Source organism: Chrysemys picta, chromosome 19, assembly GCF_011386835.1.
Source record: "Chrysemys picta bellii isolate R12L10 chromosome 19, ASM1138683v2, whole genome shotgun sequence".
Classification (NCBI taxonomy): domain Eukaryota; kingdom Metazoa; phylum Chordata; order Testudines; family Emydidae; genus Chrysemys; species Chrysemys picta.
The window spans coordinates 25531907-25547536 of NC_088809.1; the positions used below are offsets into that span (position 1 = coordinate 25531907).

The 15630-nt window shown below is 47.1% G+C and overlaps 1 protein-coding gene across 5 annotated transcripts in view; it reads right to left on the reverse strand.

Annotated features, from left to right (window-relative positions):
* Positions 1 to 15630, reverse strand: part of STX1A (syntaxin 1A) — a 286732-nt gene that overhangs the window by 63582 nt on the left and 207520 nt on the right. For all 5 annotated transcript variants that reach the window (XR_010593798.1, XR_010593799.1, XM_065573025.1 and 2 more), the window contains one exon: positions 5047 to 5120. Coding sequence is in view for 3 of the 5 variants with exons in the window: in XM_065573025.1 (XP_065429097.1) it covers positions 5047 to 5120 (74 nt within the window). In the remaining 2 variants the exon portion in view is untranslated. The remainder of the gene's footprint in view (positions 1 to 5046; positions 5121 to 15630) is intronic.

Sequence of the window (15630 nt, forward strand, 5' to 3'; positions counted from 1 at the left end):
TCTGGCTGATGACAATATTCCTGTGCTTATAGCCATGTGCTGTACGCTCCATAATATTTGTGAAGGGAAGGGTGAAAGCTTCACTTAGAGCTGGACTGCTGAGGCTCAGCACCTGGAGGCTGAGTTTGAACAGCCAGAGACCAGGGCTATTAGAGGGGTGCAGTGCGGGGCCATAAGGATCAGGGATGCCTTGAGGCAGCAATTTGAAGCTGAAATCCACTAATATTTGTTGCTATGCTTGGAAGTGCAGTTGTTGTAATGCTAGGAAGGGATTGTGATTGGTGCAGATGATGCATTATGAAGGTTTAAGAAAATTGCCTGTTGCTTTGCAGGGCTCTGTTTGCTTTCAATTAATGGACTAACGATTGCTTTCAAACCAAAACAATTCTTTTATTAAAAAACAACAACCAGAGGAGAGAGACAAACAAAAAAACACATCAGCACTGTGGAGGATGGGGGAAGAGAGGGTCCCAGGAGGAGGTAGGGTCCCCGGACGGTATTTGTATATGTCTAAGTATCATATGCAACCTTGTCCTTTGGAGTACAGTGCAATGGGTACTGTACTTCAGCAGGGCTAAAGTGCAGAGGGACGGGTGTTGAGTGCAGTGGGTACAGGGAGTCCGCAGGGCTGGACTGTGATGGGCAGGAGTGGAATGCAAGAGTGTGTTGGCAGTGTCTGGGGGGCGCATGGGAAAGCGTTTTGGGACAGGGGCTGCAGGGGAGGGTGGGCGTAGAGCTGCTTGATTTGGTGTGCTAGTAGCACCTGGAGCGTGTCCGCTTGGCGCTTCATAACTTTTAAGAGCCGCTCCTTGGCTTCATTCTGGTGTGCCACATTCTCCTTTCGGTCCCTCTTCTCACTGTCCCGCCACTCCTTCAATTCTTGTCTTTCGGCAGCGGAGTGCATCATGACACCATGCAGAAAGTCCTCTTTAGTTCTTCGTGGCGACTTTCTAATTCTGCGCAGCCATTCAGCTGGCGATAACAAAGAGGGAGGCTGGCTCCTAAGGTCATATCTGCAAAGCAGAAATGCAACATTTTACAGAAGCAGTATTGTTTGCAACACAGACCACTGATTCAGTAATTTAAAACACAGCCACTATTCACATACCTGTCAGTAACTGGCTGACCCCAGGCAAGCACACATGAGCCACAAGACACCCCAAAATGGTGAGTAACCGCAGGTGCAGGGAATCATACTGCACACTGGGCAAGTGGCTCTTGGAGCGAGCCAGCACTGTAGGGGGGCCTGATAATCATTACTCTCCTCACATTTTCCACAGGCTCTGTTCATTATGGAAGATATCTCGCTGCTGAGGGTGAGCAGGGAATCAAGGGAGGGTCTTCTCCAAGACTGCAGCTTCTACCCTGGCTCTTATGCGGCTCGCCTGTGTGCAGCAATGGTGTCCCCCGTCTCCCCCAGTGACGGCAGAGTGGCACGGGAAAGTTACCCTTAATGGGGCAAGAAACAAAGCAGCTCTGCCAAAGAACCTGTGGCAGCAGATTGCCCAGTATCATCACGAGAGTTTCGTGGAGATCTCTGAGGCAGATTCCCGTGAAGTGAGGGAGTCAATCAACACTCTGTTCTGCCGCTCAGACTAGGCATGTGGTGGTATCATACAGACACAAGCCTGCTTTCTGCAACCCTCCTGCCCCCAACAACTCGCTCAGCGATTCCCAAATTCAAAGCCACTTACCGGGGGCCTCCTCTCCTGTTTGTGCTTCGCCAAGCTCCGACAGCTGTGACTGGCTAGCCTCCTCCGGGGTAGAGAAGAGCTCCTGGGTGCATGCATCTCTGACCTCCGAGTCATCCTCTGCCTCTGGGTCCCCAACCCCCTCCACATCCTCGTCCAAGATTTCCTCCTCCTGGCTTGGTCCACTCTCGATGTATCCACAGTGGCCTTCGCAGTGGAGGTGGTGTCACCACCGAGTGTCGCGTCCAGCTCTTTGTAGAACCGGCAGCTCGTGGGTGCAGCACCGGAGCAGCGGTTTGCCTCTCGTGTCTTATGGTAGGTGTTCCACAGCTCCTTCACTTTGACCCTGCACTGCAGTGTGTCCCAGTCAGGGCCCCTTTCTGTCATGCATCGTGACATCTGTCCATAGATATCATCATTCCGACGGCTGGAGCACAGCTGTGACTGCACTGCCTCCTCTCCCCAAATTCTGATGAGGTCCAGCAGCTCGGCATTGCTCCAAGCAGGGGATCGCCTGGTGCGTGGAGCAGGCATAGTCACCTGGGAAGATGCGCTGAGACAACTGCAAGTGTCACCAAGCAAATAGGAAGGGGACTTTCAAAATTCCCAAGGAATTTAAGGGGTGGGGCTCCTGGTTGGTCACCGGAGGACAGGGCAGTAGAGCTCAAACTTATGACCAGAGAGGTGAGAACAGGTTTTGTGGGACACCTCCTGGAGGCCAATCGCAGCACTGTAATCGCCATGGTGTCTACACTGGCACCGCAGCGCTGTAGCCCTGGCTCAGAAAGCTGTACGCCTCTTGTCAGGGTGGTTTTGTTACAGTGCTGCGACAGCGCAGTTTCTGCGCACCAAGTGGCTTGGCAGTGTCTACACCTCGGGAGTTACAGCGCAGAAAGCTGCTTAACTGCGCAGAAACTTGCCAGTGCAGACAAGGCCTCAGAGAAGCTAGAGATGAGAATGATTTATTGGCAGTGAAACAGCCAATCTAATTGCTTTTCACACTATGTCAATTCCTCCAGGTAGGACTGGCCCAGCATAGGATTGTTCCCTAGAGTATATTCCCCAGGGCTTTCCCCAGTCCAATTTCAAATGATTCAGGGGATCAATCCACTACCATTCCGAGTACCCCAATGTCTAGTACATCGCACTACTCCTAAAACACTTCTCCCTGATGTTTGCTTTGGCTCAGTTTCATCCCCTTACTCCTATGTCTAATCCTGCTGTACCATCCCTATACAATTCTGCTCCCTCTTGTTTTTTGCACCCTTCAAATACATGTGGATGGCTACCATCTACCCATGTAATTGACATTTGGCCAAGCTATGTGCAGCTCTTTAAAGATTTTAGCACAAGCTAGTCTCATGAGATCTCAGCTTGTAAGTGGCTACGTCACTTTGGAAAACGTTACCAGGGCCATTCATTTCCTTCCTTGTCTGTGACCGGATGTATGCATGCTGCCTAAGACTGTACAAGCTCTATTGGACATTGTGGCTCGTAGACTTTAAGGTCAGAAGGGACCATTGTGATCATCTCGTCTGACCTCCTGCACATTGCGGGCCACAGAACCTCACCCGGCCACTCCTGTGATAGACTCCGAACCTCTGGCTGTGTTACTGAAGTCCTCAAATCACGGTTTAAAGCCTTCAAGTTACAGAGAACTCACCATTTATACTAGTTTAAACTTGCAAGTGACCCGTGCCCATGCTGTAGAGGAAAGTGAAAAACCCCAGGGTCTCTGCCAATCTGACCCGGGAGAAAATTCCTTCCTGACCCCACATGTGGAGATCAGTTAGCCCCTGAGAATGTTGGCAAGACCCACAAGGGGATACCTGGAAAAGAATTCTCTAGTAACTCAGAGATCTCCCCATCTAGTGTCCCGTCTCCAGCCACTGGGGATTTTTGCTATTGGCAGTCCTGTCATACCATCCCCTCCATAAACTTACCAAGCTCAGTCTTGAAGCCAGTTAGGTTTTTGCCCCCATTGCTCCCCTTGGAAGGCTATTCCAGAACTTCACTCCTGTGATGGTTAGAAACCTTCGCCTAATTTTGAGCCTAAACCTGTTGATGGCCAGTTTATATCCATCTCCAATTTGCTCTTCACTGGTACAGGAGATACCCTGGCAGACGCCTCGCCCAGGGGCAGTGCCCTCTAGTGCTATGCCTTCCTCAGAACAGCTTATTATGGATCTGTAAAAGATTTGGCTAAGGCACCCACTACTGGAGTATCTAAGCATTGCCTGGATGTCCCTGGATGTCCCTGTACACGAGCACTGTGCCCCCCCTCTGCCTGGCTTTCTTCTGTGATAAACAGCCCACATCTCCTCTTCTGTTCTCACAGCTCTTAAATTATCATTACTGTTGCTCACCTCTGGAATTTCTCTGTCCATGTGCCTAAAACTGAACATATAACATGAGCCCTGGGTCTCCCTGGTGCTGAGTAGGGGGAAATAATCATCCCCCTTGTTTCACCTGGTGCTCCCATTAATAGAACCCAGGGCAGCATTAGACTTGCTTTTACAATGCTCGATTCTAATGTACTTACAGCAATTTCCTCTTATTCCTTTGAAAACCCTTTGCTAATAAAGTAGGACTTACTGCCACATCGCTGTGACAATACAGTAAGAAACCTGCTATCTGAGGTGCCAGTTACCAAAGAACTCCTTTGTAATGGGAGATAGAATTGTTTTAACTGTTCAAACGCTGCTATTTCCCAGGCTGCCAGACAGGGCGGTGCCCCATGAAGGTAGTGAATTTCCAGGAGCAGATTATGGGCCTGCAGAGCGCAATCCAGAAGTTTATATTCTAATCACTTTTAGGGCATAAACTTCCCGACAGTGTCATTCAGCTTTGACATCTCTTATGTCTTTCCATAAGCATCTTTCCATGCTCTTTAAAGCGCACGGAGGAGCCAGGTTTAGCACCCACTGCAGAAGGGACCTTTCTGTCCCCAAGATGTGTGTACTATAGTTTATTTCTTGGTTCAATAAAATCCCACTGGGCCAGATATTTCAAAATGTGTGTGCAAAACCCCACACACCCGAGTTACCCACACAGAAGCCCTGATGTGCACACCCATATGAGGCATTGGATGCACGCACCCGTTTATTACATTACATACACAGATCACGGGAATCACATTGGGTCTTCAGGAATGCAAGCTGGGGGTGCACAAAGCATGCACACTCTTTTGCAGACACCCCTAGCAATCTGCCCCGTTACTGTGAAGTGCTTTTCAGGGCTCTGGGCAGAATACCTGCAGCCTCTGTCCTCCATCACCTTCTGGAACACGTTAGTGCGCAAAGCTTGTCTCAACCTCCATCCTCCCAAACCAAGATTCACCAGGACAGAGACTCACCTGCGTTTTCCTTATCCTCAGGTCAGCAGATGATCTATTCAATCCTTCCTCTTGTTCAATACTCTGTTCAATACCTGGTCGTGGACAGAAGAATTCAGCTTATTTTAGACCGTTTAGAAGAGAATAAGGGATTGCTTTGCAAACCAATTCTAAAAGCCAGAATACACGTGGATTAGAGACGCATCTGGATCCCACTGCAGTCCTCATGTCCTGAGATACCGGCCCATTTTATCCTGGGCTGAAAGCAGTTTTCCTGAGCGCAAACCACTAGCTCCAGCTGTCTCTTACATTTTCAGACAAGTACAGACAAGTGCAGTACTGGTTACTAATTTAAACAGCTGAAGACTACATCTCTCTCTCGCTCCGCTGAGAAAGAGTCAAGAATGTTAAATAGAGAGTAGGAATTCTGTGCCCAGCACAGCAATGTCTGTGCTAATGGAACTGCAACCCCTCCCAGGTTGGTGTCATCCACAAATTGTATAAGCATACGGTCCACTCCATTATCCAAATCATTAATGAACATATTGAATAGTACCAGACCCAGGACAGACTCCTGCAGAACCCCACTAGACACGCCCTCCCAGTCTGACAGCAAAGCATTGATAACTACTATTCGAGTTCAGTCTCTCAACCATTTGTGCACCCACCTTATTGTGATTTCATCTGGATCATATTTCTCTAGTTTGCTTATGAGAATGTCATTTGGGACTATGTCAAAAGCCTTACTAAAATCAAGATCTATGACATCTACTGCTTCTTCCATCTGACAGGCCAGTCACCCTGCCAATGAAGGAAATCAGGCTGACCTGGCATGACTCGTTCTTGACAAATTCACATTGGCTATTATTTACCATCGTATTACTGCAAGGAACTACAGGTCTAGAACCCAGGCAGCTGACAGCTCCAGGCTGCCACTCAGCAGTACCTGTAACACACAGCTCATCAGAAGTTCCACCTTAAGGGCTTGACAGACAGTAGCCCCATCGCTCCTGATTGGCTCCCTTCCCCATATAAACCCAAGGGGCGTTCCAGGAAGTGTCCAGGCAACAGCAAAGATCTTCTGTACCTGCCTCAACCATTCCTGTTCCTTGCTGTGGAATTCCTTGCTTGACCTCGGCTTGATTTGGACTTCACCCAGGGCCGGTGCAACCCATTAGGTGACCTAGGCGGCGACCGCGGTGGTATTTCGGCGGCGGGACCTTCCGCCGCCTCTGTGGGGGGGCGGCATTTCGGGGCGAGACCTTCCGCCGCCTAGGGCAGCAGAAAAGCTGGCAGCGCTCCTGACTTCACCACCTGATTCGGACTATGACCCTTGGTACTGACTCTGGCCTGGACCTGACTACGAACTCCTCTGCTACTCCCAGCCTCAGGGTTGCCCTTGCTCTGACCCTTGGCCATGACTGCCCTTGTTGGGATCCTGGCAATTATTCTCTTGGTGGTTACAAATTGATCAATTATTTATTCCAGTTCTTTCCATGGATTGAAGTTAGGCTGACTGGGTCTGTAACTCCCCAGGTCCTCTTTGTTCCCCTTTTTAAAAACAGGTACTATGTCCGCTCTTCTCCAGCCCTCTGGGACCTCACCCATCCTCCATGAGTTCTCAAAGATTCTAATGTTTCTGAGATTGCTTCAGCTAGTTCCTTAAATACCCTATGGTGAATTTTGTCAGGCCCTGCCAACTTGAATACATCTAATTTATCTACATATTCTTTAAACTGTTCTCTCCCTATTCTGGCTGGGGTTCCTTCAGCCTTTTGTTAATATTAATTGTATTAAGCAGCTAGTTACAATTAACCTTCTTAGTGAAGACTGAAGCAAAATAGGCATTAAACACCTGTCTACTTGATATCTTAAATTATTAGCTCTCCTTCTCTACTAAGTAGCGGGCCTATACTTTGTGTTTCTCTCACTCATAATGTATTTAAAGAACCTGATCTTATTGCCTTTTATGTCCCTTGCTAGTAACTCATTTTGTCCCTTAGTCTTTCTGATTTTGTTACTATATGCTTGTGCTATTCTTTTTGTGATTTGTCATATGTCCACTTGTTGTAGGATTCCTTTTTGATTGTCAGGTCATTAAAGAGTTACTAATGGAGCCATATTGGCCTCTTACTATTCTGCCGATCTTTCCTTTGTACTGGTATCGTTTAGTGTTGTGCCTTTCATATTGTCTCTTCAAGAAACCGCCAACTCTCCCTAGCTACATTTTCCCTTTGATTTTCTTCCCATGGGATCCTGTGACAATCAGGATCCAGACACCCCAATGGGAGAACAGGGGGTTTGAACCCAAAAGTAAATGCATTTGAACCAACTGATTGTACACAATGTTAATGTACTAGAAATACATGCAAACTAAGGTCTTTTATGAACGCTTGTCATGCTCTAAACTTAATAATCATTATGAGGTATAAAGAAGAACAGGAGTACTTGTGGCACCTTAGAGACTAACAAATTTATTAGAGCATAAGCTTTCGTGGACTACAGCCCACTTCTTCGGATGCATATCTAAATAAATTTGTTAGTCTCTAAGGTGCCACAAGTACTCCTGTTCTTTTTGCGGATACAGACTAACACGGCTGCTACTCTGAAACCTGTCATTATGAGGTATGTACACAGGCCATGCTTGTGATGCTTTTATTTGTGTCTATAGAGAACTGTGCTCATAAAACTTCAGCTCCAGCTTGAATCATAGAATATCAGGGTTGGAAGGGACCTCAGGAGGTCACCTAGTCCAACCCCCTACTCAAAGCTGGATCAATCCCCAGACAGATTTTTGCCCCAGATCCCTAAATGGCTCCCTCAAGAATTGACCCCACAACCCTGGGTTTAGCAGGCCAATGCTCAAACCACTGAGCTATCCCTCTCCCCACTCACTCTAAAGTGAGTGCTCAGAAAAGAAGAGGCACCTCTCAAGTCATTTGTCTACATGAAACCAACTTTGGGTACCCACCCAGCCTAGGGAAAGACAACGGAGGATCATTAAATTTAATGGAAAGACATAGACATCCTGGCTCTTAAATCAAGAGGGGTTTTCCACATTCTGAATAAACATGAGTCACCCTGGACTAAGAGATAAAGAAAAGCAAGGCAGGCAGGGGAAGCCTTTTAAAACCAGGCTTGTGTCTGAGGCTTTTCATCCAGAATTTGGGGGACAGTCTGGAAGGTGGGAGGCTGTCTGTGAACGCTGCATCCTGCCTATGGCTAGTGGGTAGGCTGGGAAACTGTTCAAAGGAAATTGCTAACTTGTATTAGAAAGGGGATTTTATCTAATATTGTAATGTGAAGCCAGAAGTTGTGTGGTGCCGTTTATTTACTGTGTAACTTGTATCTGTGCTCTCCCTTACTCTTTCATCTCAAAGTCTGTGGTTTTTCTATTAAATAGACCTCTTGTTTATTTTTACCCCTCACAGGTCTCTGGTGTGCAGACTGTGTGGAGTGTATGTGCCAAAGTTAGTTTGCACCCTCAGCAAGTTCGCAGATGACACTAAGCTGGGGGGAGAGGTAGATATGCTGGAAGGGATAGGGTCCAGAGTGACCTAGCCAAATTGGAGGATTGGGCCAAAAGAAATCTGATGAGGTTCAGCAAGGACAAGTGCAGAGTCCTGCACTTAGGTAGGAAGAATCCCATGTACCGCTACAGACTGGGGACCGACTGGCTCTGTAGAAAAGGACCTGGTGATTACAGTGGACGAGAAGCTGGATATGAGTCAGCAGTGTGCTTTTGTTGCCAAGAAGGCTAACGGCATATTGGGCTGCATTTGTAGGAGCATTGCCAGCAGATCGATGGAAGTGACTATTCCCCTCTATTCGGCACTGGTGAGGCCACATCTGCAGTATTGCATCCAGTTTGGGGCCCCCCAATACAGAAAGGATGTGCACAAATTGGAGAGATTCCAGCGGAGGGCAACGAAAATGATCAGGGGGCTGGGGCACATGACTTACGAGGAGAGGCTGAGGGAACTGGGCTTGTTTAGTCTGCAGAAGAGAAGAATGAGGGGGGATTTGATATCAGCCTTCAACTACCTGAAGGGGGGTTCCAAAAAGGACAGAGCTCGGCTGTTCTCCGTGGTGGCAGATGACAGAACAAGTTGCAATGGTCTCAAGTTGCATTGGGGGAGGTCTAGGTTGGATATTAGGAAACACTATTTCACTAGGAGGGTGATGAAGCACTGGAATGGGTTACCTAGGGAGGTGGTAGAATCTCCATCCTTAGAGGTTTTTAAGGCCTGGGATGCTTTAGTTGGTGTTGGTCCTGCTTTGAGCAGGAGGCTGGACTAGATAACCTCCTGAGGTCTCTTCCAACCCTAATCTTCTATGAGTCTATGATAAGTGGGGACTGGTTTCACACCTTTGGGGACGATGAACCAGAGGGGAAGGGTCTGAGTGTATGGTTGTTAAGAACTGAGGAAGGATGGATTTGGGAAGACTCAGGACTAGAAGGGCTACTGAGGTCACCTTGCAAGGAGTAACTAGGCTGGTGGAAGCCAGGGTGAGACCTTGTGCTTGTGGGCTGGCCACAGGTGTCAGGGCTCTGAGCCACAGCAGCACAGCACCAAGGCACCTGAAGGTTACAGGACAGGTGGTGACAGAACTCCCGACTGGTCTGGGTGATACCCCAAACATCATACATGCTCCCTACCAGTTATCTGAGTTGGCTAAAGTCCATTGTCCTTATTCCACTGCTCTGACTCCTTCCTTTCCTTAGAATCATGACAGCATCGGATCACTTTCACCCAACTTGCCTTCTACCTTCAGGTTGGCAACCAATGCCTTACCCTGTTGGTCAGAATCAAGTCTAAAAACGCTGTCCCCTAGTCACTTTCTCCACTTCCTGAAACAAAAAGTTGCTCCAAGACATTCCAAGAACTTACTGAATCATAGAATCATAGAAGATTAGGGTTTGAAGAGACCTCAGGAGGTCATTTAGTCCAACCCCCTGCTAAACAACCAGTGGGGCCCCTGGACGATCGAGATACAAAAGGAGCACTTAAAGATAATAAAGTAATTGTGGAGAAACTAAATGAATTCTTTGCTTCAGTCTTCATGGCTGAGGATGTTAGGGAGATTCCCAAACCTGAGCCATCCTTTGTAGGTGACAAATCTGAGGAATTGTCACAGATTGAAGTGTCACTAGAGGAGATTTTGGAATTAATTGATAAACTTAACAGTAACAAGTCACCAGGACCAGATGGCATTCACCCAAGAGTTCTGAAAAAAATCAAATGTGAAATGGCGGAACTATTAACTATGGTTTGTAACCTGTCCTTTAAATTGGCTTCTGTACCCAATGACTGGAAGATAGCTAAGGTAACGCCAATATTTAAAAAGGGCTCTAGAGGTGATCCCAGCAATTACAGACCGGTAAGTCTAACATCAGTTACGGGCAAATTAGTTGAAACAATAGTAAAGAATAAAATTGTCAGACACATAAAAGAACATAAATTGTTGGGCAAAAGTCAACATGGTTTCTGTAAAGGGAAATCGTGTCTTACTAATCTATTAGAATTCTTTGAAGGGGTCAACAAACATGTGGACAAGGGGGATCCAGTGGACATAGTGTACTTAGATTTCCAGAAAGCCTTTGGCAAGGTCCCTCACCAAAGGCTCTTACATAAATTAAGTTGTCATGGGATAAGAGGGAAGATCCTTTCATGGATTGAGAACTGGTTAAAAGACAGGGAACAAATGGTAGGAATAAATGGTAAATTTTCAGAATGGAGAGGGGTAACTGGTGGTGTTCCCCAAGGGTCAGTCCTAGGACCAATCCTATTCAACTTATTCATAAATGATCTGGAGAAAGGGGTAAACAGTGAGGTGGCAAAGTTTGCAGATGATACTAAACTGCTCAAGATAGTTAAGACCAAAGCAGACGGTGAAGAACTTCAGAAAGATCTCACAAAACTAAGTGATTGGGCAACAAAATGGCAAATGAAATTTAATGTGGATAAATGTAAAATAATGCACAGTGTGCAGCGGCGGTCAAAAAAGCAAACAGGAAGTTAGGAATCATTCAAAAAGGGATAGAGAATAAGATGGAGAATATCTTATTGCCCTTATATAAATCCATGGTATGCCCACATCTTGAATACTGTGTACAGATGTGGTCTCCTCATCTCAAAAGAGATATACTGGCATTAGAAAAGGTTCAGAGAAGGGCAACTAAAATGGTTAGGGGTTTAGAACGGGTCCCATATGAGGTGAGATTAAAGAGGGCTAGGACTTTTCAGCTTGGAAAAGAGGAGACTAAGGGGGGATATCATAGAGGTATATAAAATCATGAGTGATATGGAGAAAGTGAATAAGGAAAAGTTATGTACTTGTTCCCATAATATAAAAACTAGGGGCCACCAAATGAAATTAATGGGCAGCAGGTTTAAAACAAATAAAAGGAAGTTCTTCTTCACACAGCGCAGTCAACCTGTGAAACTCCTTGCCTGAGGAGGTTGTGAAGGCTAGGACTCTAACAGGGTTTAAAAGAGAACTAGATAAATTCATGGAGGTTAAGTCCATTAATGGCTATTAGCCAGGATGGGTAAGGAATGGTGTCCCTAGCCACTGTTTGTCAGAGGGTGGAGATGGATGGCAGGAGAGAGATTGCTTGAACATTACCTGTTAGGTTCACTCCCTCTGGAACACCTGGCATTGGACACTGTCGGTAGACAGGATACTGGGCTGGATGGACCTTTGGACTGACCCAATATGGCCATTCTTATGTTCAAAGCAGGACCAACCCCAACTAAATCATCCCAGCCAGGGCTTTGTCAAGCCAGGGCTTAAAAACCTCTAAGGGTGGAGATTCCACCACCTCCCTAGGTAACCCATTTCAGTGCTTCACCACCCTCCTAGTGAAATAGTTTTTCCTAATATCCAACCTAGATCTCCCGCACTGCAACTTGAGACATTTGCTCCTTGTTCTATCATCTGCCACCACTGAGAACAGCTGAACTCCATCCTCTTTGGAACCCCCACTTCAGGTTGTTGAAGGCTGATATCAAATCCCCCCCTCACTCTTCTCTTCTGCAGACTAAATAAGCCCAGTTCCCTCAGCCTTTCCTCATAGATCATATGCCCCAGCCCCCTAATCATTTTTGTTGCCCTCTGCTGGACTCTCTCCAATTTGTCCACATCCTTTCTGCAGTGGGGGGCTCAAAACTGGATGCAATACTCCAGATGTGGCGTCACCAGTGCCGAATAGAGGGGAATAATCACTTCCCTTGATCTGCTGGCAATGCTCCTATTAATATAGCCCAATATGCCGTTAGCCTTCTTGGCAACAAGGGCACACTGCTGACTCATATCCAGTTTCTCGTCCACTGTAATCCCCACATCCTGGAGACTGTGTTTTTGCCGTGCTGTTTTTCCAACAGATCTCTGGGTAGTAAAATTACTCCTGGGTCCTGTGTTTTGGATGTTTTTGTTTGTTCTAGAAATGCCTCATCTAGCTGCTCCTCCTCCTGATTTGGTGGTCTGTAGTAGAACCCTAATCTGTTTTCTTATTTAGCTCTTCCCCACTTATACCCCCAACCTCTCACCCTGGTAAGAGATCATGCTGCTCCTCTGAAGCTGGAATGATACCCAGCCACTCTCAAAGTGACTTTGTACGGGCCAAGGTATAAGCAAGTCGTTAATGGACATTTGGTGGAGTCACTGTGTGCACCTCCCTCTCTGATAATCTCTATAACCGTGCCAGCCATTTTCAGCTTGGGAAGTGAGTGCACTGATATGACTTCCACTCCAGAGCTGACCTAGAGTAATCACTGCATTTCTAAAGCATTCACATGAACTCCACAATGGAACACAATGTCATTTGCACATTGCTAGAGGCAGTGAGAAATCCCAGAGCTGAAATGCCCCAGCAAACGAGCTGAGCTCAAAGTGTCATAGAGACACTTACAAAATAAAACATGCCAGGTGGCTAGTCCCTTTCCACAGGAGGCCATGTATTGGGAAGTGACCCAGTAACACTAAAGGATGGACTTTGGGGCTGTGCTATTCATTTCTGGGGAATGACTCAGACTCCAAGGCCAGAAGGGACCACTGGGATCACCATCGGACCTGTGTAATACAGGCCATGGAACTTCCCCAAAATGATTCCTAGAGGAGATCTCTTAGACAAACAGCCAATCTGGATTAAAAATGGCCAGTGATGGAGAATCCACAACGACCACTGGTGAGTTGTTCCGGTGGTTAATTACTCTCACTGTTTAAAATTTACACCTTATTTCCACTCTGAATTTGTTTGGCTTCAACTGCCAGCCACTGGATTGTGTCAGACCTTGCTCTGCAAGGTTGAGGAGCCCATGATCAACTATCTCTTCCCCCTGTGATCAAGTCACCCCTTAACCTGCTCTAGGTTAAGCTAAATAGATTGAACTCCTGGAATTTCTCAATATAAGGTTTTCTAATCCTTTAATCATTCTTGTGGCTCTTCTCTCAAGCCTCTCTAATTTATCAACATCCTTCTTGAATTGTGGACACCAGAACTGGACACAGTACCTGAGCAGTGGTCACGCCAGTGCCGACTACAGAGGTAAAATCACCTTTCTGCTCCTATTTGAGATTCCCCCGTTTATGCATCCCAGGATCGCATTGGCTCTTTTGGCCACAGCGTAGCACTGAGAGCTGATGTTCAGCTGATTATCCAGCATGCCTCCCAAGTCCTTTTCAGAGTCCCTGCTTCCCAGGATAGAGCCCCGCACCCTGTAAGTATGGCTGACATTCTTTGTTCCTATAGGTATACATTTACATTTAGCTGTATTAAAAGGCACATTGTTTGTTTGTGCGCAGTCTACCAAGTGATCCAGATTGCTGTGTATCCTGTCCTGTATTGGCCTGTCCTCTTTGTTATTTACCAACCCCCAATCTTTGTGTTATTCAGCAGCAGCAAAAAAGAGATTTGCCTTTTTAACTATGCCTGGTACTGCAGCCAAGTGAGATTAATTCTTCACCTGCCCCAAAGGACATGCATTACTGTACTGAGAGGAGCAACTGTATCAGTCTCCATCAAGCAGAGAGCCAGGGAGGGTCTAGTACTGCTTAGCCATGTGGGGGAAGGGCTGCTCTGCCTGCTGCAGAGAGGAAGGATGAGAAATGTGACTCTACACTCAGATGAAAAACGGGGATGTGCTTTTTTCACTGCCAGATCAAAACATGCTAGTTACAGATGTTACTGGGCCAAAGAGCCTGAGGAAGGGCATTCTGCAGGCCAGCCATGTTTCATTCCTTCTTCAGGAGTATGCATCTCTCTTGAAATCTACGGAATACAGATACAATGGCTCCTGGAAGAGGCAATGTAACTGCCTTCCTAATCCTACAGGATGCAGCCAATTCTTCCATTAAGCACAACAAGAGGGCTGTGTTCACCCCCAAAGGACAAGCAGTCTGCAATTGTGTGCTGCACTCACTGACCAAAGCAAGCCCAATCCCACATAAGGCCCTATATCCACTGCAGCTAAACTGTGGGTGGGCTGCAGTCTCCAGACACTGTGGTTGCCCGAATCCTGGCTGGAGAGGCAGTGCAGCCATGGCTGAACATGTCTCATGGGCTCCTGGGGGTTCCATGCTCTTTGGCTCAAATGTTTTCTCTCCTACTCAGAGCACCCCAGCACGCCATAACGTCACCCTCAGGTCAATGGTTTCATTGTCCTCACTTCCTAGCTGTTACAAAGACTGATTCTTCTGGTAATGGAAGCTGTCAATCAAGCTCACTCCATTCCCCTTCTGTGTTTCCCTGAGGCAGAAAGATGCTAACAAAATGGAGCATGCTGATGAAATAAGTTTACCTTCCTTGACTCTATGTCTGCTCTCTCCCCGCACTCCTGTCCTCCCCTCCAGAGCCCCATGTTTTCTCAACAGGCACCTTATCTCAGTCTGACGGACACAGGAGGGGAGAAATCTGTGCCTGGAAGAGTCTGATTATCATGCTGGACACTGGAGACGCAGCCTGTGCAGCTGATGGGGAACCTAGTGAAGATAAGTCCATTTCTGTTCGGGTGATGTGAACCCAGGACAAGGTAGAAGAGAAAGTTATTCACCTTGCAATAACTGAGGTTCTTCGAGATGTGTGTCCCTGTGGGTGCTCCACTGCAGGTGATGGTGTGTCCTGGCGCTGTTGATCGGAGATCTTTGGTAGCAGTGCCTGGTCGGGATGCACGCACTCAGCTGCTGTCTTGTGGCATCGTTAGGGTCTGCCGGAGCACACGTGTCCCGCACCCCTCTCAGTTCCTTCTCTACTGTAGAGTTGTCTGATTAGTACACCAAAGTAGAGGAGAGGAGGATAGGTAGTGGAGCACCCACAGGGACACACATCTTGAAGAACCTCAGTTACTGTAACTTTCTCTTCTTCTTCAAGTGCTATCCCTGTAGGTGCTCCACTCCAGGTGAATGTGAAGCAGTACCCACTATGGTTGGTGGGATTTTGGAGTTGCGTGAGGGACAACGGTAGACAGTACCGTATGGCCGACTATGGCGTCTGCCGTGGTATCCCGTGTGATAGCATAATGTTTGGCAAATGTGTGATCAGATGTCCACGTGGCTGCCTTGCATATGTCTGTAATAGGTACGTTGTGGAGGAAGGCAACGGAT